General features: G+C 44.8%; 1 protein-coding gene across 4 annotated transcripts in view; it reads right to left on the bottom strand.

Annotated features, from left to right (window-relative positions):
* EHF (ETS homologous factor) overlaps window positions 1-22,183 on the bottom strand; it is a 41,702-nt gene that overhangs the window by 9,209 nt on the left and 10,310 nt on the right. For all 4 annotated transcript variants that reach the window (XM_009007910.5, XM_009007911.5, XM_017978014.4 and 1 more), the window contains exons 2-6: window positions 11,787-11,886; window positions 7,502-7,747; window positions 4,964-5,026; window positions 2,415-2,483; window positions 2,228-2,296 (exon numbers count right to left, since the gene is read on the bottom strand). In XM_009007910.5, coding sequence (XP_009006158.1) covers window positions 2,228-2,296; window positions 2,415-2,483; window positions 4,964-5,026; window positions 7,502-7,747; window positions 11,787-11,883 — 544 coding nt within the window. In that variant the 5' untranslated portion in view covers window positions 11,884-11,886. The remainder of the gene's footprint in view (window positions 1-2,227; window positions 2,297-2,414; window positions 2,484-4,963; window positions 5,027-7,501; window positions 7,748-11,786; window positions 11,887-22,183) is intronic.

Here is a 22,183-nt window from a genome sequence, read left to right as displayed (position 1 = left end):
TTCAGTGTTCTAATAGACCGTGCCACCCTAGCTTTAGGCTCAACAAGTCAGTGGATAAACACATCAAGCCCGAGCTGGCATGACAGGCTGGAGGACTGTCGAGCAGAACAGGACACTGGCAGCGGGCATTTTTATGAAATGGGCAGATGACACAGATGACAGAGAAATCAAAACAAAGCCTGTTTCCCCACCTGCATTTATCACAGAGGGCATCAGTTTACACTGAGCCTCGCCTTAGCTCAGCTGGTAACTAGCATTAAAACATAGAAAGATATTTCACTGCATTCAGTTTCATGGGAGCTTGAAATATAAAGACTCAGGCAAATGGCAAAGGTTTTTCCTAGGGTTCTGGTTCCATCCAGTAGATACTATAAACTATTCTGAAAGAAACTGACCCATATAAGGTTGTAATTAATTATCCTACTGAAGGGCTGGCTATTACCCCAACGAATACACCAACCCAAGAGACCACATTGATTCTTTAGGGCCTAGGTGGTTGATCTCATTTTCCAGTCTGGGTTACAATCACAGGATAGGAATGGGGGGCTGGGGAGAACAAGGATCAAGAGGAGAGCAGATTCCCGAGCCCATCTTAAGAAGGACAATTGAAAAAGACAATTGGTGAACTCTGGAGAGAACGTGTTCCTTGCTGCAAATGTGAAAACAGAAACTGGCCTTTAAGGTCCCTATTGATTTTGAGCTTCTAGAAGGTATAAGTCAAGATATAGAAAAGAGGAGGTCCCTTAGTCAGGGCAGCAGAGCCATGGCCATGACATTTTGGTTTCCTGGGTACCTCAAGACCTACCAGCCCCTGAGGCTCAGGAAGTGGATGGTTCAGCTTCATTCTTAGCTGGAATCTCTTGCCATAAGCCAAAGACCCACCCAAAAGGATGGAAGGATGTGGGAGGTGACACCGTAGGAAGTTGCAGAGGAACTCAGAGTGTGACTCGGGGTTTCCTCAGCCCTGAAACCCATGGTCTTGACTGAGTGGCAATGATTGCCACAGAAATCTTACCCTTGTTGGTTCCATTCCCTCAGAAGAGCAAATACATGGCCAAGCTTTGCCAGTGTTGGATGTATTCCCTAATTTTAACAAATACTTCAAGTGACACATAATGCTAAGAGCTACTGGGGGAAGGAGAAGTCAAGAGCTACGCTGGCCTCAGCTCTTAACCTCAATTCCAGGAGCATTTATACTGGCTCCCAGCCCCATCTCATTTAAGGCGCTTGACCTAAACAAAACCTCAAACCAAAAACTTTCATTATTTCAGTTCTCAAAAGGAAAAGCAAAAACAAAAACAGAAAAAAAAAATAGGAAGCAAGGGTTGCAGACTAATTTCTTTCACAAAGACTCAATTAAATCCCAGTTCTGAAGTTGCCCCAAATTCAATTCCAGGAGAGAGGCACTGTCACTTGTGAATGATGTCTAGGTGCCATCTCATAGACCCAGAGAGATCCAGGAGTTTGCACCCAGATCACCAGAAACCATGAGATCCTCCTTCAACCAGTTCCCACATCGTACATGCCAATACACCTATTTGTAGGTGGGGGTGGTAATCTGAAATCCCCTCTCCCAGACTCCCAACATCCCAACCTTCTCATCCAGCGTAACCTTGGTTAAAAAGCATGAATAGTCCCAGTTGCATTCAATCTTCACCAAATGCAGCTAATCTGAATGTAACTCATAAAATGCAGGTGCTCTGACTGATTAGAGAGCACTGATGAGTCGTCAGAATTAGACTTAAAAACTGACAAAGCAGTGTAATTGTGGGGATTCTGGAAGTTTCCAGTGGCTACCCCTTCACCTAGAAACCATCACTACAGGGTAACAGATCTTTGAATTTCACTATGAGGTATTTCTCTAAAGCCAGATATAGCTTGTTGAAAATTAAATATAGCCTTATTTCCCATAAGTACACACAAATATGAATAATTTCATCAGCTATATTGCAAGAGTAAGTTTTCGTTCAAAAGAAAGAAAAGCCTAAACAACTTTTGTTGTCACTGGTATCGCAGAGGCCAACATTTTGCCTGGAGGATCCCTACCGGTCATCTTCAATGTGCAAATACTGCCTCAAAAGCAAACCTTGTATAATGGCAACTCTGTCCCTTTCCTAGCTCTTTAATGAGAAAGACTCCAGCAAGGCAGAAATGTCGTTTGTTGGTAATTACCACCAATTCTCCCTAAGCATAGGCACACCCAGCCTCAGATGTGATGACAACTTACCAACAGGAAGGTGACTGGTGGTTGTCATGGAGATCTGAGCCCGGCAGAAAGTTTTGCTGTCCAACAAATCTGTGTCCATGAAAAGATAAAGGACATTTAGAGCCCCCGCTCCACCTCGTAATAGAACATTGTGGCTATTAGACAGAATAAGAATGTAAAGGGCCTTAAGTGTCAGAGAGTTAGTTACCTACTGTGCTACCATAGTTGGTGTCATATAAATAGTTCTCATCTTTCCAGGTGTTCATAATGGAAGGGTCTACAAAAAATAGAGAAGGAGAATCGTCAGTGATCATTTTCCCCAGGAAAAAGAGGCTGTGTTTTCTAACTCACTGTTCATCAACAAGGTATGGAAGGTGAGGAGTGGTCCTCAGAGACGAGGGATAAGATTCTGCTTCAGCCGCGTTACTTTATAATAATGTTGTCTCATTTTCCTTTCAGTGTCCTCAGGTAATGGCCTCATCCATGTGTTCTATACCTATCACATTTTTAGGGAAGTGAGAGAAGTTGCAAGAGTGGGAACCTGTCCTAGATCAGTGGTTCCCGGGAATTTTCCTAACCCGGCTTGGCACTGTTTTACATTCTACTGCATAATCGCCAGAATATTTTTACCCTGGGGTGTGGTGAGAGGGAAGGCCTTGTTAGGGTTAAATTGATTTAAAGGTATAATAAATAATTAATAAGCATCTTTTTCTATTAATATCTTCTTTGGAGGGTTAATGATGTTTCTTTCAGGAAGAGTCAAGTCAGCCTCAGCCTTATTACAGTTTCTTAGTTGCTGAAATCCAGAGATTTGCCATCCACATTGGGTGACAACCCCCTCCCTCTAGGTTTTTCCAATTAGCTTAGAGGAAGACATAAAATTCTCAAAAAAAAAAAAAAATGGAGAAGGGGCAGACAGTTTACTAAATCAAACATGCGCCTTTTAAGAGTAGAGCCCCATCACAGAAGCTCTCCCTCTCTCTCTCTCTCTCTCTCTCTCTTCTATGTGCTGCGGTAAGCACAAGCACGTCTCACTTTGATTGACTCTTCAGATTTCAGATTCAATGGGAACTCCCCTCCGCCTACCCCAAATGGAGCTCAACTCCCACACAACCCCCAGATCTGGGCTGATCTCCAACAGAAGCATTCTCTTTCTTGGCTAGCCAAAAGCTGTGAGATCTCTCCCCTTGTCCTCACCAGAAACATCCTGCTTTCTCCTCACCGCAGACCTAGGCTACCCTCAGCTCCCCTCCTTGCTAGGTTCTGAGTTTTAGGGCTGGGGTGTAAGCCACTAGCTGAGTTTCATTTTGTTTTTATAGCACAAATGGTATAAAACCTGACTTACTGGCTAAGTCCTCCTGTTTACGACATAGGGATTTAGCTGGTATTTTAACTAATAGCTACGTGTTTGGACACCCCAAGCCCAATCTCTTAGGGTTACGCCCTCTCTCCTTGTTGGGTCACCTTGTACACCTGTTGTTGTCTCTGAAAACAAACTGAACCAGAGATTTGGGGGTGTTGGCCCCTCTATGAGCTTCTTCTCCCCTCCTCCTAGGGTGGACCTTCTTCTCCACCCTTCAGCTCAGCTTTTCTGAACTGGCAACACAAGAACATCTGGATGGTCAAGGAGGCATTATCAAGTTATTCGGGACCTCTCCAGTATTCCCTGGCTCCTCCGGTGGGGCTATCTGTCAGGTCAAGCAGGGGAGGGGGTGCCATCCTTCCGACCAAGTCCTGCATCCATCTCTAGGGCAAGGCCGGGTCTGTAAAGCACAGAACATCCAGGTGGCCCATCCCCTGGCCTCTGAAGAGAAGGGCAGAGCTAGCAAAGCCTAATTCACATGCTTAGCAGCTATTCCTTTTTTCTTTAATAATGGTAGGCCAGCCCACCTATAAAAGGGGAAATAACTGCATGGACCAATTTTAGCTTCAAGTGACTCATAAATCACCCACAGGTCGAATTGTGTCCTGGGTGACTGGGACCCATCCTCAGGGAGGCCTGTGTCAGGCTTGGTTGGCCCATGTGGCTCACACAGGCTCCCTGGCATAAATAGGAGGAGTAACCCAGGAGCAGTAGTTGCTGCACAGTTTTATGATGGCCCGTGAACTTCGGAGGACAATCTCCAGGAGAGAGATTTAGGACAGGGGAAAGGAAACAAAAATAAATGTAGATGCTATGGGACCATAGGCTCTGCTCAGAGCCCAGAATTGTGTCCTTCATATAAAACACACCTGAGGCAGGAGTTGGGTTGCAGATGCCTTCGTATGTCTCTGCAGCAGCTCTCCAGGGCCCCTAAAACTATGTTAACTACGACACCAAGTCAGCGTCTTCCCCCTTTATGTGAAACACACTCCCATCAAGGGAGGAAGGAGAGAAGAGGAGACATTGCCCCTTCCTCTTCTCTTTCCAAACTTGGCCAAGTCCAGTCCCCTGACACTTTGTGGTGGGGAGGCCCACCTTAGATTCTGCATTCCCTTGGCTACTAGTCTGAAGTCTGGATGATGCCATGACCAGGAGTAGGAAGCAAAGAAGTGTGGCTCCCCATAAGTCTATAAATCGGAAATAGGTGGCAGTCACTGGTGGCAAGGGGAGGAATGAGGTTCATGGTGGGGCTGGCCCATTGGGAACAGCCAGGGAAAAGGCCTCACTGTGTTTTTTGCCAAAACACACTCCCACATTCTCTCTTGCCCTCTCCCAACTGTCCTCCTCGGGGCTTTGCCTGTCTAGGTTGGCTTCCTTTGCCCACTACTACTCACCAGTTTGTTCCGTCTTGACAATGACATTGTGTGTGGACTGGAACAGGTCACTACTGCACTGGCCTGTGAAGGACAGATTGGGATAGTCAGAGAGGACCCAGATGGAGCCAGAACTGGATGCTTCAATTAGGACAGAACTGGTTTCTTTGCAGAGCCTCTGCCATCCTACTACCTGGTCACCTATATTTGTTTATGGGAGGGGCTTTCTCTGTCAGCCTCTACAAACTCAAGCCTACAGCCCCTGACCCCCAGAAAATCAGGAATCTAAGACACTAAATTAGAAGCAATTATCTGATGTAGTATAGTAAAGGCATCCAGTATGGTGGAAATAGAACCTCAGAAGCCCCATGTTTCCACTACTAGATATGAAGAAGGTATGTGCCCTTCACCTTTCTGGGTTTCAGTTTCCCCATCTGCAATGAGATTAAACTAGATAAGGTCACTAGATGACTTCTAACGTGCTTGCCCATACTAAGATATGATATGAAAATGAAAATATAGGGAAAACCCTTTTCACTAGCTTGATTCCTCCTTGATTTTAAATCTAATCAAACCCATCATGATTAGATCCAATCTAGGATATGTCTGGACAAAATGCAGTGATTCTTTTATTTATGCCTCAGCACATGTACAAGCAATGCACACCACATGTCCTCATTTGCTTGCAATGCCTCTCCTATTGTCATATATAAAAGCATATGTATATATGTATGCTTTTATATATACATGTAAATGCACAAATAAATATACTGTATTTTTCTTCCCCAGACAGATTATAAACATCTCAGGAGCAGAAGTCATGCCTCTAACCTGTCTGATATTCAGTCTTCCCACCTGTAAAATGGGCACAATATTTACTTTGTCATAAAGTTATTAAATGAACTAATTCACTTACAGTGCCTAGTATAAGTAAATAGTCAATAAATGTAAGTTAAAAGAATGTCTATAAAAAGGCAAATAACAAAAGAGTGAGAAATCTGGCTGGATGCTAGGAACTCAGAGGCCACAACAGCATGCCGTGAGACCAAGCAAGCCATGGGAGGTCAGAGACAGAAGGTCTAAAGTGGCCACAGCACCTCCCAGGCCTCCCTGCTTCAGGCCTCAATTAGGGCAAAGCTTTAAAGGAGTGGATTTAATTGCAGGTGGAGGTAAATATTTTTAATTCTTCAAGTGTAAGTCTGATCTTTCTGAAGATTCCTGAGGGTTATTTATAAAGCCTTGTTTGGTTTGATTCTAGTCAAAGAAAAATGAGCAGCCACCAATGTGAGGTGGGTGGGAAGCAAGGCGTGGCCAGGGAGCTGAATGACATCATCTAAAATGGCTGCAGCAACCACAAGCTCTGCTGCAAAGCCCCAGGTCCTCTTCAGTGTTGATGGCTGTTGCCAGGGTATGACTCTGGTTCACAGCCCTGGAGCTCATGCTGCCCCAGCCCTGGTTACTTGCCTAAACATGGGTTCTACCAAGACATAAATGCCTTTTCCAAGCGCAGACAAGCCAACTCCCTGTTCTTACATATTGCTACTTTCCAGGATGCCCATAGCTCTCAGAAGAGCTAGTTTTTTACAGCCACTGTCAGGGAAATCTCATGCCAGTGTCAAAGCCATGCTGCAAGGTCAGTTGTCCACCCTACCAGGTCTTACATGTCAGCGTAGGACGTGTGTGTGCATGAATAATCTACCATTTAAGGACAACATCTGAAATGGTGGCCCATGCTGTGCTAGGGGAGCCTCGGAGAGACAACTGGGGCATTAGGGCAACAGAAATTCCAGAAACCACCACAGAAACATTCCCCATACACGTGTCTAGACCGTACGTTCTAACCATTTTTCTAAATCACAAACCTTTTAACAACTGCTGAAATATAGCAAGTCTTTTCCCACCCAAAACACAAACACAGATCAATCTTATATAACTTCTTCCCACCCTTGAGGCCCTACCTTAAGAACTTAGGTCTGGAAGATTCGTGGGGTGTGTGTGTGTGTGTGTGTGTGTGTGTGTGTGTGTGTGTTTTAAGTAACCAGGATAATCTTTAACAAGCAAGTGATTGGATGTTAAACTATTGAACTCCATTTGCAAAGGAAAGAAGAAAATGTTTTCCAAGGGTAGGAATTCTTCTGTGAATTCCTAGCCGGCTTTTGTCTTCTTGAAAATTATCTCCATAAGGAGAGAATTAAATTACATTGGCGTTTATAAGGGATTAGACACACCAGGTACCCTAGGCTTCAATCCTGTCCTCTCATCTTCCTTCTATTTCCCTGTCTTAGGATATGGTAATTTGGAAGTGAGACCACTCTTTCTTTGTGTATCCAACACAAAGATGCAGCGTTGGCTGCCAGATATCTTGGAGACACAACCACAGTCCGCGTATGTGCCAGCATGGGGGCTGGAGCAGAAAGAAAGAGTGAGCTTTATGGGAGCTCACTCATAAAGTGTCAGGAGAAAGCCCCTCCCTGACAAAGAATCCTATCATCTGCAGAATTTCTGTTCTTCCAGCTGTCTCCTAGCAGGTTAGGGAGAGACACAGAAAGAGATAATCACCATTCCACTTCAGATGCTGCAAGTTGCTGTAGAGGAGCTGCCCCGCCGTCCCCGCTGCCCGGGTGAACTCTTGCAAACTCATGCTGCAGAGGTGCTCGCCATTGATGTCGAACTCTTGGAAAGGGATACAACTGGCATCTAGCTGGTTGGTGTCCAGGAGGTGCTGGAGCCACTCCCACACCTGGTACTTGGTCCAGTACTGAGGATGAATTTCATGCCACTGGCCTCCAAAAAACCCGCTGGAAACTGCAAAACAGGAGGCAGCCTTGTGAGTGACCCCTGCCTGTTTCTGGCCATCGTATCCAACACAAAGATGCAGCGTTGGCTGCCAGATATCTTGGAGACACAACCACAGTCCGTGTATGTGCCTGCATGGGGGCTGGAGCAGAAATGCATCTGCATGTCCTCCCTAGCATGCTGCCTACCCCTGGGCACTGCATGAGGACAAGAGCGCTGAAGTGCTTGGAGCTCATTCACCCCCTCATCCAAAGTAAAATATCATGAAAGCTAAAGCATTGCTATCATTTCAGCAATTTATTAGCTTATTGTCCATACCTAAATAGTTCTCTTCGTCTTTTCTCTCACTCACTCTTTCCCATTTTTCTCTCTTACACACACACACACACACACACACACACACACACATCCCCCAAATTCAGACCATTTGCAATCCAAAATAAGACCTGAAATTAAGGTTCTTTTCTCTACGATGCCTTTGCTTTTCTCATAATGGTCCAGATTATTGATTTGCTAACTGGACTGATATCCCACTGTCCCAGCCTGGTCATTAAAGCTGTCGTGTCACTTCTCTACTCAGTTATCTCTAGTAGGTCTCATCATCCACTGAAATTATGTATAAAACTGCCTAGCTAGGCATTGACACTTTTCACTAACTCTTCAAGTACACAATGACTCTTGTCTTTTTTCTGTGCTGTTCTTTCTGCTCAGCTTGTGTTCTGCCTCTCACTCCTGTTGAATCCCTACCCATGGTTCAAACTCTGACCACCCCATAAAGTTATCACCAGTTCCCCAATTTGCCTCAAGGGCTCACTGTCCTCTGACTCTCCAGGAGACATGCTTGGCATTTCTCTTAATGGCTTTTGTCATGTTCTGCTTTTTTCTGCAAGTCTCTGAGTGTCGTCTTATTCTCCTTTGTAAATTGTATCCTTGAGGTCACAGACTGTTTTACTTATCTTTGTATTGCCTATAAAAGTGACCTCAGAGAACTTGCCATAGTAGATGCTCACCGTATATTTATTTAATGGAATATGTTTTTGAAGAAGACATAAGGCAAGCATCTGAGTAGCTGGGAGGTGCATTTACAAGATGGTGCATTCAGATACCAATGAAGAAGTGACGTTCATTCAACTGCATAAACATTGCTGAGCCTAATATGTGCTAACCATCTATATATGTGACTCATGCTCACTTCAAAAAACATTCCATAGTCTGCCCGAAGTTCTGGGGCAATGGAAAAGACAGAGCCCGCATCTGGGGGCATGGAACAAGCCTGAGAGATCTCACAGTTCCCTTGGAAATAGAGGTTGGGAAGGAGCTCTCCTTCAGGAAAAGTGAGTGGCAGGGGCAAGGGGCAAAAGCTATTGCATCCCGCCAAGCCAAAGCAGGGGAAATCCAACCCAGCGTGACACATGGATATTCCCACAGACTCAAGGGTGCACCAGTAGAAGAAAATGTAGTGCAAGAAAACCATCTCTAACTTTTTCTTCAAGGTCATGCCAGATCAGTTCTTCTCAAACTTTAATATGATTGTGAATCATCAGGGAATATTGTTCAAATGCAGATTCTGATTCAACAGGTCTGGGGCGAGGCCTGAGTTTCTGCATTCCTAGCAAGCTTCCATGTAATGCTGATGTTGCTGGTCTATTGAATTACAAGGAGCTAAAGGCCTCAGAAGAGTTTGACTCCCATAACGCCCATCGTCCAACCCGCATCACCCTCAGAGGAGAGACAGAAGAGGAAATGTTTCTGAACCAATCCCTCTTCTTGTTCATTCATTCAGAATCAATCCAAGGCTTCCAGACCTCAGAAGCACTAAGAGCAGGAGGTCCAGTTTATATGGGGCACAAAGGTGACCGCCATTAGTAATACCCATCACTCACAGTATGCACTTCGCTCCTCAGACCTCATGACCAAACAGAAGCAGCCCCAGGACCTCAACATGGGCTCTAAAGAGGAAGCCGGTAGTCGGGGTTGGGGGAGGATTGGAACAATCTAATCGAAAAATTCAATTTTATGGAAATAGTCCCAAATACACAGACCTTGGGCTGGATGTTTCCATTTCCCCCAATTTTTGATGCCTCAAAAATAAAGCTGTTTTTGGATGGAGTATATATTTTGAGGCTCCCCAAGTCTTTCATCTTCCTTTTTCTAAAATAATTGTGTTGCTATGATAGTACAGCTCTGGTTTTGGCAACAAGAGGCACCAACTTTTAATAACCCAACAGCACATCTAGAATAATCTCTTCTGCAAACTTAATATGATCTAGATTAAAAGATAGTCCCTGCTAGTGTATGTTGCTCAAACTTGGGAGAATCAGAGAATTTTGTCTGAAGTTGACTGTGAGATTCTGCATGAGACACGGAATCCACTAAATTCCTGAAGTTTCAGGCGAAACAATAAAAAGTCCTATGAGTTCACATCCACTCTGCCATTCAACTGATCTTTTCCTCTTCAGTTTTGATCAAGAGCTGAGTTTTCGTTGAGATCTCTGGGATTTAATAAATAAAAGTGGCAGGCACCCAGTTCTACTTCCCACTAAACACATTTCCCCACTTTTCGCCAGAGCAAGCAGGGGAAACGCTGCCTTAATTGAGAGACCAGGGCCCTGGGGATGCCAAAGACTTTCAGTTTTATTTGGAATCTATTTTCTGGGTCCTCACAGGGAATCTGAGGTCCACAGCAGAAAATGAAGCTGCCAGAAAGTACATCAGTTTGGGGGGACAGGTGACTGAGTAAGGGAAGGTCACCTGTTCACCCTTTCAACTGTGTTTGACTGGGATTCCAAATGAGAAGAGGTGGAGCTCCTCGCAGATCAGCGCTTGCTGCAGAATAGCTCTCCCATTATCCTCCCACTCCTACTGCCCAAGCTGTGGTCACCAACAAACCATCTCCATGTTTCAAAGCAGACTCAAATAGGAGAGCCTCTGGCAGGGAGATTAGCAGTGGGTGTGGAATAGAAAGAGGCCCAGAGCTCCTAAAACTCACTGCTGTTGGATACACAGCTGAATGCCTAAACTGGATGCCTTCACAGTGGGGTGTGGGGTTCCTGATTCAGCAACAACTTGACTCAGTTCAGCTTCTACAGGGAGCCACAGTCTCGATCACCAAACCCTCTATAAGCCCCACCACCAGGTCCCCTCTTCTTCTAATAGATGTGTTCTAGATTAAAGCACGAAGGAGAACACCCGTTCTCCTGGAAGATGAAAAAGAAAGATTAAACTGCATAACTGTCTCCTTCCTAACCTCCATGCATGTGCATGTGCGCGCGCGCACACACACACACACACACACACACACCCTTTTCTCTCCCAGCAAAATACTATTAAAAGCTTCACACACACACACACACACACACACACACACCCTTTTCTCTCCCAGCAAAATGCTATTAAAAGCTTCACACACACACACACACTCACCCTTTTCTCTCCCAGCAAAATACTATTAAAAGCTTCACACACACACACACACACACACACACCCTTTTCTCTCCCAGCAAAATACTATTAAAAGCTTCACACACACACACACACACACACCCTTTTCTCTCCCAGCAAAATGCTATTAAAAGCTTCACACACACACACACACTCACCCTTTTCTCTCCCAGCAAAATACTATTAAAAGCTTCACACACACACACATACACACACCCTTTTCTCTCCCAGCAAAATACTATTAAAAGCTTCACACACATACACACACGCACGCACACACACCTTTCTCTCCTAGCCTATCTTGATATCCCAGCAAAATACTATTAAAAGCTTCAGCAGGGAGTCTTTCCTTTAGGCATCTCTTCTACCCCATTCACTGCCAGGCTGTCATCCTAGAACCTTGAATTTTGGGAGGAGACGATAGAATATCTCAAATGGGTTTTTGTCTGGAACTCTGGGGGCCGGTAGGGAACTACAAAATTGAGAGTTTTCTCCATTCCTTCTTGTCCCACATCTTCTGCTGGATAAAGCCTATATTTTTCAAACATCAAGTTGGGAGAGGAATTAAAGCAAAGAGTCCCCACTGCACAGCAGTGGGCCCCCTTACCGTTGCACGTGGAGTAGCTGTCTGTCCAGGCTGGCGGCTGGTGAAGGAGGTCGTTGCCGGGGTTGAGATTCATTACACCACCTCCTTCCAGAATCATGATCTGTCAGGAGATCAAACAGCCTGTTCAGTCGGTGCCTCTTGGACAAATACCATTTGAAAATGCAGATCACAGGGTAAATTTAGGAAGAAGAGAATGTGTCCTTTCACCCATTGCCTGCCACCCATTGCCAAAGCCTTTTTTGTAAAAGCAAAACTCACGGCAACTAAAAATTTCCAGGTACAATTTTCATATGCATGAGGCAAGTTTTTACAGCCACCCATTCATAAATGAATAATCTCTGATCAGGAATGAAGCGGGAGGAAAATGAAATACCTGCTCCCAGGGCGAGGCTGGCTGGCATCCAAGTGTTGTTTTTTTCTTTTCTTTTTCTTTCTTTCTTTCTTTTTTTTTTTTTTTCAAAAATGAAAATTCCAAGGAGAATTTATTTAAAGTGAAATTTCAATCAATGGAAATCTAAGCCAGTAGCAGCACAGCCTCAGCACCTGTGTGGGAGCCTGAACAGCAATCACACCTGCACACCCAGTAACAGGTTTCCTCTGTGTGGATATCTGCCATGGACTGGGCTGAACATCAGAGGGCCTTGGTCATATTTTAATAGAGCTCTTCAAGTACCTAGCTTTGTGATACTATCAAGAATCACTTGATTTCTCTGGCAGACATTGCCCATTTCTGATAAAGAAAACATTTTTCCTTTCTGGTAATGATTATAACTAGTTTTTTTCTCCTGTTAGAGACCTGGAGAATTTAGTGGGTTTCAAAGGTCACCTAAATAAAAGTGTCTTCCTCGTCTGCGGGATCATTTTCTCAGTAAAGGACTTGGGAGAAGAGATTTCTTCCATGGGACTGTTTAGATTTTTTTTATAACAATGTAAACGTTGTACACTTCAGAAATATTGTCTTCAAATGTCCAGCATTCATAAAGTCCCTTCGCCAAAGTGGGACACCCTCCACCTTGCAGACCAGAGCCACGACTGTGCATTTGGTCATTCAAATGAAGAGCAGCCTGTTTCCAGATCGCCATTGGGCAATACCCAGAGGCTATAAAACTCACTCTTTATAAAATGTTGGGGTGGGGAGAGGAATTCAGCTTTATAGCAGCAATTCATGGAAAATTTTCTGCCTGTTTTGGGGAAATTTTGCATCCTCAGTTATTACCAATGTCCACAGGATTAAAATTGCCAACCCAGAGTATTTTCATCCCTGGGCATTCCTTCCCCTAATTTAGCTACTGCTCCTCTGGTTCTGTGTAGGGCCTGTGGAGGGGGGAGAGGGGTCTACAAAAGGCATACAGACGTATTCATGTATTCATTTATTCAACAAATATTTATCAACCCAATAATGGGCTTGATTCTAGTTGCTGGGGAGAGAGAAGTGATTAATGGTTGAACTAGGCTAGACACAAACACGTATGATGATTATTAGCATCATCATCACTGTTGCTTGGTAAATAATTAAGACTGAATCCAGCCTAAGTAGAAGGTGGAGAAGGAAAGACAGGGTGGGGATGATGGATGTTATAACAGTGAAGAGCCACCAGGCAGGAAGACAGGAGCACTGGATTCTACGTCCTGGCACCATGTATAGGAGCTTTGAAGCCAGAAGAGCCGGGGTTGATTCCAAGCTTTCCCACTTGCTGGGTAAGGTTAGTACTGACCCAAGTTATCAAACCTCTCTGAACCCCAGTTTCCTCATATGCAAAATGCACCTAATCATACCTTGTCTATACATTGGTTGGAGATTAAATGAGTTTCTGTACCTCAAGCGCTTAGCACAAAGTAGGTCACAAATATATGTGAGGTGTTATGATGAGGTGCATCACTAGCTCTGGGGACAATCTGAACCAGAAATAACGCTGGGCCTCAGTTCCCCCACTTGAAAATGTAAAGAGGGTGACTATACTGATTCATAAGTTCCCTTTCTGAAAACTTCTTTGATTCTCAAAGAAAACAAACTCAAGTCAAACCTTTCCTTTTTCACAATAACTGGGCATTTTCCCATCCAGCTTTGTAGAGCAATTGCCCTAAAGCTAAGAAATCAGATTGGGAACTTCAAGGCGAAAGAAAATCTCCAAGTCCCCAGAGGGGATGGCTGGGGGAAGGAGGGGGGGACACAGGGCACAGTCCCTTGTTTGCTCAAGGCTGGGCTTGTTCCTTGCTAGCATTTGCTCAACCACAAGCAATGTGGAAAGGTTACTGTTTAACCCTGAAAGGGCTGAAGCTCAGAGCCCCGACCATTCACACGAAGAGACTAGCCTTCCAGGCTTAGGGAGGACAGGCAGGGAAAGGCTTCTCTAAAACTGTTTCACAAGGATTTGCCTGCAGGGTTGTTTCAAAATGGTCATTTCAGTGGCAGCACCTGTCTGGGCCAACTATGCTTCCTGACAAACAGAAAGCAGGGTGACGTGGAGACTGAGCACCCAGGCTTTGGAGCTGGGGAGATGCAAGCTCAGATTCCAGTTCCCCGGCTTACTGTGGGTGACCTGAGACAGTGCCAAGTCTGTCTAGACAAAAACATTCTGTCCTCACTTTCCGTACCTGATAAATGGAAACAACCCCAAACTCAATGGGCTGTATGAATCAATGAGGTTGTACACGTAGAGAGCTTAGCAAGTAGTGGGAAAAAAAAGAATTGAATAAATATTGCAGAATGGTATAGACCAGTTCTCTACCTGTGGCCAAATGCCCATGAGGTCCTCTCCTCGGGGCTGACGTCATTTTTCATCATGACCTTCTGGAAGCATCCAGAACTTCTCCCAATGCCCAGAGATGCCTTTAAGATGACAGGGTGGCAGTTGCCCCATCGCCATCCTCCTGCCAGAGGATGACCTGTGCACAGCACGGCTCCCTGCCGGCAACCCCTTTCCAAGAGAAAGCAGCCAGCATGGTGAGGGGCCCTTTTTTACAGGGCACATTAAGTGGTTACCACTCATAAAAGAGTTTGTGTGGCTTAACCCTTAGTGAGTCAGAGTTCTCTTGAGCTCACCTGGGCTTGTAAGCAAAGAAGGTCAACATCTCCAACCTGGCAGGGAGCTGCAGGGAAAGATGCCCTCAGGGTGGGCCCATGAGGCCCACAGCCAGTGTAGCTGAAGGCCTTTGGCCAAGTGCTACCCTCCTCTGAGGCACAGTTTTTCAGGTGCAAAGTGAGGACACTGGTTCCCAACAGCCTCACAGGACTGTTGAGATGGAATGAAATCATAGATAACCAATATGACTTGAGAATTGTAAAAAAAGTCTTATTATAACCAACTCACCCACATCCTCATACGCTCATGTAGACTTTCTATGGTATATAGTCATTGCTTTCCGGGGGTATCAGAAGCGACCCTTTTAGTTAGAAAGTAGGGGAATTATTGAATGCTCTTATTTCTGCTCCCTGCTTTACCCTCAGCATAGCTTTCATTACTTTCTTAAAAATATATATACCATCAAATATGTGGAAGTAGAGACTTTGGAATCTGAAAATCCTGGGTTAGAATCTGGGTCCCATCTTTCAGCCATGTGACCTTGAGCATGCTAACCTTTCTGAGCCTCCATTTCTCACACTGGTTTAGAAATGGAAGGACTGGAGGGGGGTGGGGGGAAAATATTAGTTTCTCCTAAGCCTAAGGGCTGTTTTGAAAGATAAGTAATTATAATGGATCTTGTTTAGCACCTGGCCAACATGACCCCCATCAAAGTCAGTTTCTTTTCCCTTCTTTCAACATTAATTCTCAAGGTGTTCCTCAAACACATTTTGCTTCTTCCGGTACTGAATCCCCAGTTAAGAGCCTAAGTCAGAATGACTCCACCCTGGGAGTCAAAAGGAAGCTGGGAAAAGGACTTGCTTCTCCTCATTTTCTGCTGGAGGCAGGAACCTCAGATTGGGAGGTACAGGAGAAATCCTCAGCCACCCTAGGTAGTGGTTAAAAGCAGAGTTTCTCAACCTCTCCACGACTGAAATGTGGAGAGACCTTTCTGTGGGCGCTGGCCTATGCATTGTAGGATGTTTAGCAGCACCCCTGGCCCCTACCCTCTAGATGCCAGCAGTACCCCTCCACACATACCATGTCCCCGAGGCAAAAACCACCCCCAGTGGAGAATACTTGTTAAAAGCTTGTGGAGGCAGACAGCTCAGGCTTTACTCTTACTGATGTGCAAGCTTAGGCTGTCCCTTAGCCTTCTTGGGCTGCCATTTCCTCTCTTGGAGAATAGGCATAGGCTTGCTAAAGGGTTAAATGGGATGAAGCACCTCAAAGCCCATAGCACAGTGCCTGATACCTATAGAATAATTGATCTTCGAAGGTTTAAGAGAATACACTGGGTATCAGAGCCACCTTTGTCTGTTGATGTGTATTCTGGGGAGATGGTATAACTTATTACCTGGGCTTTTAAAAACTGCACACACACAAAGAAAAACTATACCTTTCATTTCAAACTCAAAGAGTGACATGAGATCAGGTGCGGTGGCTTATGCCTGTAATCCCAGCACTTTGGGAGGCCAAGGCAGGCAGATCACCTGAGATCAGGAGCTCAAGATCAACCTGGCCAACATGGTGAAACCCATCTCTACTAAAAATACAAAAATTAGCTGGGTGTGGTGGTGTGCACCTGTAATCCCAGCTACACGGGAGGCTGATGCAGGAGAATCGCTTGAACCCAGGAGGCAGAGTTTGCAGTGAACCAAGGTACTGCCACTGCACTCTAGCCTGAATAACAGAGCAAGACTCCATCTCAAAAAAAAAAAAAAAAGACTGAAATGAAATGTGGATTATCCAGAGATTTTTGTCCTATATATCCCCCTACCTTTTTCATAGGTAGGAACAATTAGAGGTAATGGTATTTGATTTTGAGACACTATTCATTGTCCTGAGGTTGACATTTGTCCCAAACTTCACCCCTTTGTGCAGAAGTTTGTAAGACTGACAGCTGTGGGACAGAATTCTACTCTTTATTTGAAGAGAAGGAGCCATGTGTGCTACCCAATAGACTGAAGAACCAGCAAGTACATCACGCCAGGCTTCTTACCAGGACCTATTTAACCTGAGGCAGCAAGTCCCCTACAGAGGAGGTGCCATCAGCTCCCCTAAAATTATGGGCCACTGGGGCTTGGCCAATCTAAAATTCTTTTTGCAACAAGAAAGCCCTGTTCTGTGCTGAATGGTAGCCTGAGTCATGGCGGGAGATAGGCCAGCCTTTGCCCCTCACTTCTTAAAAGGCAGTTTCAGGTAAACAGAAACTCTCACAGTGCCCTGAGTTGCAAAGGACTTGGACTGCTTCTGCGCCAGCCACACATAGAGACACATCCCAGCTCCCTGTGCCTGCTTCTCCAGGCTTTCTTCGTCGAGGACTTGCTTCCAGAGAGCACCACCCTGCCCACCATGCACAGGCCGGACCCATGAAGGGGAGCTGGGGGAACAGAGTATGTGGTCTAACCCTGAAGTTTAAGAGTCTCCCATTTTGGCTGCTGGTCAGTGGCAAATATGGGCATAGCAGAAGGTAAGACCTGGCCACGGAGACTGGATCTCACTAAAAGCTGAGTTGAGATGACACATTCAAGAGTGTGAGGAGCTTCAAATGCAGCCTAGTGGTGCTGCGTGTCTTGAGGGAAGCTATTAAGAGAATGAGGGCTCATGACTCAGATGGCAAGGGTTGAAATGTTGGTACTGCAGCTTGGTGGCCTCTGTTGACCTTGGAGAATTTCTATCCTCTCTATAGCCTCAGTCTCCCCACATAACAAAATTCCACTTTGGAATGTGGAGATGATATGAAGGTTAAATAAGATTGTTTTGAAAGTCCCCAGCATAATGTCTCATATGTAGCAAGTGTCTAACTTACTAGAGGATCTACCTGTGAGGCTCCCTTTAAGCTGTGTTGACTGGCACTGGAGACATCCTTGTGGTAAGGGTAGACTCCTCAGAAGCAGGACAGTGTCATGGTTGGGAGGCCCAGGGTCTTCTGGAGTTACATGGCCACAGTTCAAATCCTGGCTTTGCCAATTTCCTAACAGGGCAAGCTTGGACAAGTAATTTAACTCCCTGGGACCTCAGTTTCCTCATCTATAAAGTAGAGATGATATGAAAAAAGTTGTTGGAAGACAACAGTGAAATGGTATCTGGAAAATGCTTGGAAAAGCATACACATTGTAAATATTTGACAAATATTTGCTGGTTTTCATAATGATCATAATCATACTTGTAGTTTTTATTTTATGGAACTCCCAAGGAGAAAATTGAGAGCCAAGTTCATTTCAAGCAAGGCTTCAAACCTCTCTTATCTGTACAGTCTTCTCCAGTTCCAGCTGACTGGCACAGTTGAGCCTGGGACTGGATCTCCTTGCTCCTCTCTCCCTATTCTGAGAGCTGATGTGCAGACTTTGAACTATGAACAGCGGGGTTTCGACCCTGCATGTAGAAGCCATGATGCTCCCCTCTGACTGGGCACAGTTGTTATCCAAAGGACTGAAAGCCATCCCTCTGCCCCGCTTCTTCTCAGCAGACACACTGCCAAGGCTGCCAAGAGCAGTAGCAGGGCGTATGCTCCGAAGCTCTGGACTGTCAAAGGCTTTGCATGTATATGCTCCCACACACCATGGCTGGTTTGCAGGTGCAAAAAAAAAAAAAAGACCAGGAAGAGCAGCATGTCTAAAATGTGAATCCCTGGCAGAGAGCAGCTGAAGAGTTTCTCTATCCTCCAAGTCCCTTAGCACAGGGAATGCTCCATTACTGCAAATAATAAGGTTTGGGATTGGGGCTGGTAGGTACAGAAAAGAAAGAAGAACCCCTGGGACTCTAGCAGGGAGCTGGAACCACACATCCCAAGACCCAGGAGGCTCTCCTCAACTTCAAGATTCCTAACCAGGATAAGGACTGCTCCACGGGCCTCCCTTCTTAAATATACAGAGTGAACCTCCCAGGAGAGACCAATGCAGGCTTGGGCCTGCTCAGCTGGAGGGAGTTCTTTCTTTTGCTCAGTGATGGGGCTACTGAGACTCAGGATTGAACACTTTAAAAATAGTAATAGTAATAACTTTACTATAGTAATTCAGACTTACTGAATACTTCAAATGTGCCAGCTCTGCACTGCTGGTGTAAACATATTATCTCAATCAATGCTCACAACAACTCTAGGAGGCATTATGTCATTTAACAGATGGCCTTTCTGAGGCACAGAGGAATTCGGTGACTTGTTCAAGGTCACACAGCTTAGCAAGAATTGGAGCTAGAAGAGAATTCGAACTCAGACTGTCTTGCAATAAAACCTGGGAACTTGGCCACTCTCTGCTGAGAAGGGGGTGTTTTGCCAGAGAAGACTCATCTTACTTTGATCCCCATTCTAGACATGATCACAGCATTCTCCCTGTATCGTCTGCTGCCTTAAACCTTTATCAAGCTTATATACAAATATATTTGTATATATATACACACGCACACATATATTCATATACATGCATATATACATACATGCATATGTAATGTAAAGCCTCTCCCTATGATTCAATAGTTATTTTAATTTTGTATTTGGGAAATAAACTGATCTATAATTATTTATGTTTTACCCGAATCAGGCCTTAGGCCAGAGAAGATGATTTGCCCCTGCTGCAAGGGTGAAGAAGGTACACTGGAGGCCGCCAGGGCCGCGGAGCAGATCTTAAGAAGGCTTGCACCTGCATTCCCTGTCCCCGGCCCCAGAAGATTGAGAAAAAGCCATGATCAGCCTTCTTCCTAGCTCCCTTATTCATCCAACCACATCATCCCCAAACTGCCGCAGAACTGGCTACCATGTGGGCATTTTGACTCCTGAAGCCAAAGAAGCAATTAGTCCTTTTAAATAATTACTTTTGTGATGACAGCGATACCCAGATCATTCTCAGTCCTTCATCAAAGTTACCAGCAGGTGAATTCACAGCATTTGCCCTAAGGATGTTGCAACAGCTCACTGACTTCCTGTTTCAATATGATTGTCGTTTCAAAGGACTACTCCCAAATAAGAGGAAAAAAAATTCATGTACATGTGAAAGGCAACTGAATATAATACAGACAATCATTTGTGTTTCTGCAAATGAATCAAATTGTGAATCAAGCTTGGGGAATGTATTTGATTCTCTTGGGATTACATCACAGGTAATTTCATAGCCTTATAATGTGTTTTGAAACAGACGTTTTTCATGTTCCCAGGGGCAACAGCTGAAGTATTATTGCTGGAGTTTCAAGGGTTTTCATGACCAATAATGCAGTACTGGGAGGCCAAGTCTGGATCCATGATAGGTACACTTTATTGACTGCAAGCCATTTGGAAATATACATATTATGCTGATCTTTATCAGTCTTGGTGTCAGACCCAGACAAGGCGGCACATACTGACAGTGGCAGTCACCCAAGTTGATCAAAAGACAAGCTTGCCTAAGATGACCCCCAGGGCCTTTATCAAACCCATTCAGATATGATAAAGTAACAATAGGGCAAGCTTCGGATTGTAAAAGGTCACAGAGGCTTTTGAGACCTCAAAAGCAGCTTTGATTCTCCTCTTCTTCCAAATATTTACATCCTCCTGGCTTTGCTTGTTTTCTCTGGGCCTCTGTGGACAACCTATCACCATATTATTTGCCAACTTGAAACAAAATAGGTCATAATGCTCAGTACCCCCATATTGTTAGATTCAACAATGTTTGGCTACTGAAACCCCAGACCTCTAAACTAAAATCTGCATTTCTGCAAACCTCTCTTAATGAAGTATTGAATGTGTCCACCATTGAGAGTTTCTGGTCTATAGACCCACCCACTTGCCTCCCTTCCCTTTGCCACCACAAGATGACTAACTCCAGGAGAAACCAGCCTTGAAAGAAATGTCCATAAATGCAAGGAAGTTCTTACAAAGTCAGAGACAAAAGATTCAATGTAGAGAATTCAAGCTTTAATCCATCTGCAGATAACCTACTATTATATTATTTGTGAACTTGAAATAAGGCAGATAATTGCTTAGTTCTGTTAATACCAAATGGTTAAATTCAACATGTTTGGATACTCGTAAGTATGAGTCTCCGAAAGCCAAACAGACAAATCTGGCCTCAGAATACAGCGCTTGCAGAGGAACTCTCTGATGGTTACTTCCATCAGGAGGACCTCAAGACGGGCCAAACCACCCCTTACTCCATCTCACTGCCATCTCAGTCCTTCAAAAGATTACTTAGCTACCCTGGACCCAAGACAATTAGTCTCTCGGCCTTCAGCAGAAAGAAACTATCACCAAGAAATGCTTATCCAGCCATTACAATAATGTCTCAGATCCCCTATAATTCATAGATATTTACCAGGTGTTTACTAGATACCAGGCATTTTGCTAGGTGCTGGGGGACACATAGATGCTGCCCTACCCTGATGGACTATTCACAAGGACACGGCTTCCAAAACAATAGCGGTTCCTTCCAAAGTCATCTGAGCTCATTCCCCACCTCCTGTTGTGAATGGAATGGGGCAAGAGCAGAGGGAGCCAGGCAACCCTCTCTGGCATTTGAGAATGACCAATCTTGAAAAGGATTTCAACTAGGCTTAAAAGCAGGACCGATCCTCTTCTCTCCGGCAACCCCATGCCCCTGCCTTCACAGAAAACTCTGACTAGGACATGGGTTGGCAGACAGGATAATGCTTCTGAGTTTCACAAAGCAGCCCGAGCCAAAACCAATCTCCGTCAGGGCAGAATAAAGTGGTGGGTTGTCTGGATGGCTGAATGTCTCTCTCCGAGACAATAGGGTGTTTATGTATAGGAGGGTCAGGAGCAGGTTGTTAACATTAAACCCACCGTAAACAGAGCTGTTAATTCAGTTGCTGGCAGGGGCTTCTGTTATCTTCTGAATACCTCCCAGAGGGTATAAGCCCTACCTTTTCATTTGAGTTGGCAGCAGAGTTATTTTTTTGCACCTGTTGCTCTGCTCCGATAACAACACAGTTAAGCATTGATTTGTAGGAAAATAAACAGAAAAAAGCAAAGAAAGGCATCTGCCCAAACAGCCTGAGCTGGTTTGACTGAGTGTTCATGCCAATTTGTTTTTCATATAAAAACCAAAGAAAAACCTTCGTTTTCAGTTTAGATGCTACATTTTCACTCCCTCGATATAAAAAGGGGTATCAAATAGGCCAACGGATGCTGGCAAGGCTGAGAAGCCAGAAGACATTGTACTTTTCCATTGGCTGGTTCTGTGAGGGCACTCAGGGGTGTCCAAGGTCTGCAGAGTGACATGGCCAGCCTCCAGACAGCCAAGGTTCAGATCATGAATCAGATTAACAAGGGCAGAGAAAAGACTGTTGGGATATGATCGAAACCAAAACCACACTCTTCCAAATGGTTGACTTCCAAAAGTCAAT

Source organism: Callithrix jacchus, chromosome 10 (genome assembly GCF_049354715.1).
Source record: "Callithrix jacchus isolate 240 chromosome 10, calJac240_pri, whole genome shotgun sequence".
NCBI lineage: Eukaryota > Metazoa > Chordata > Mammalia > Primates > Cebidae > Callithrix > Callithrix jacchus.
This window is presented reverse-complemented; position numbering and strand designations above follow the sequence as displayed.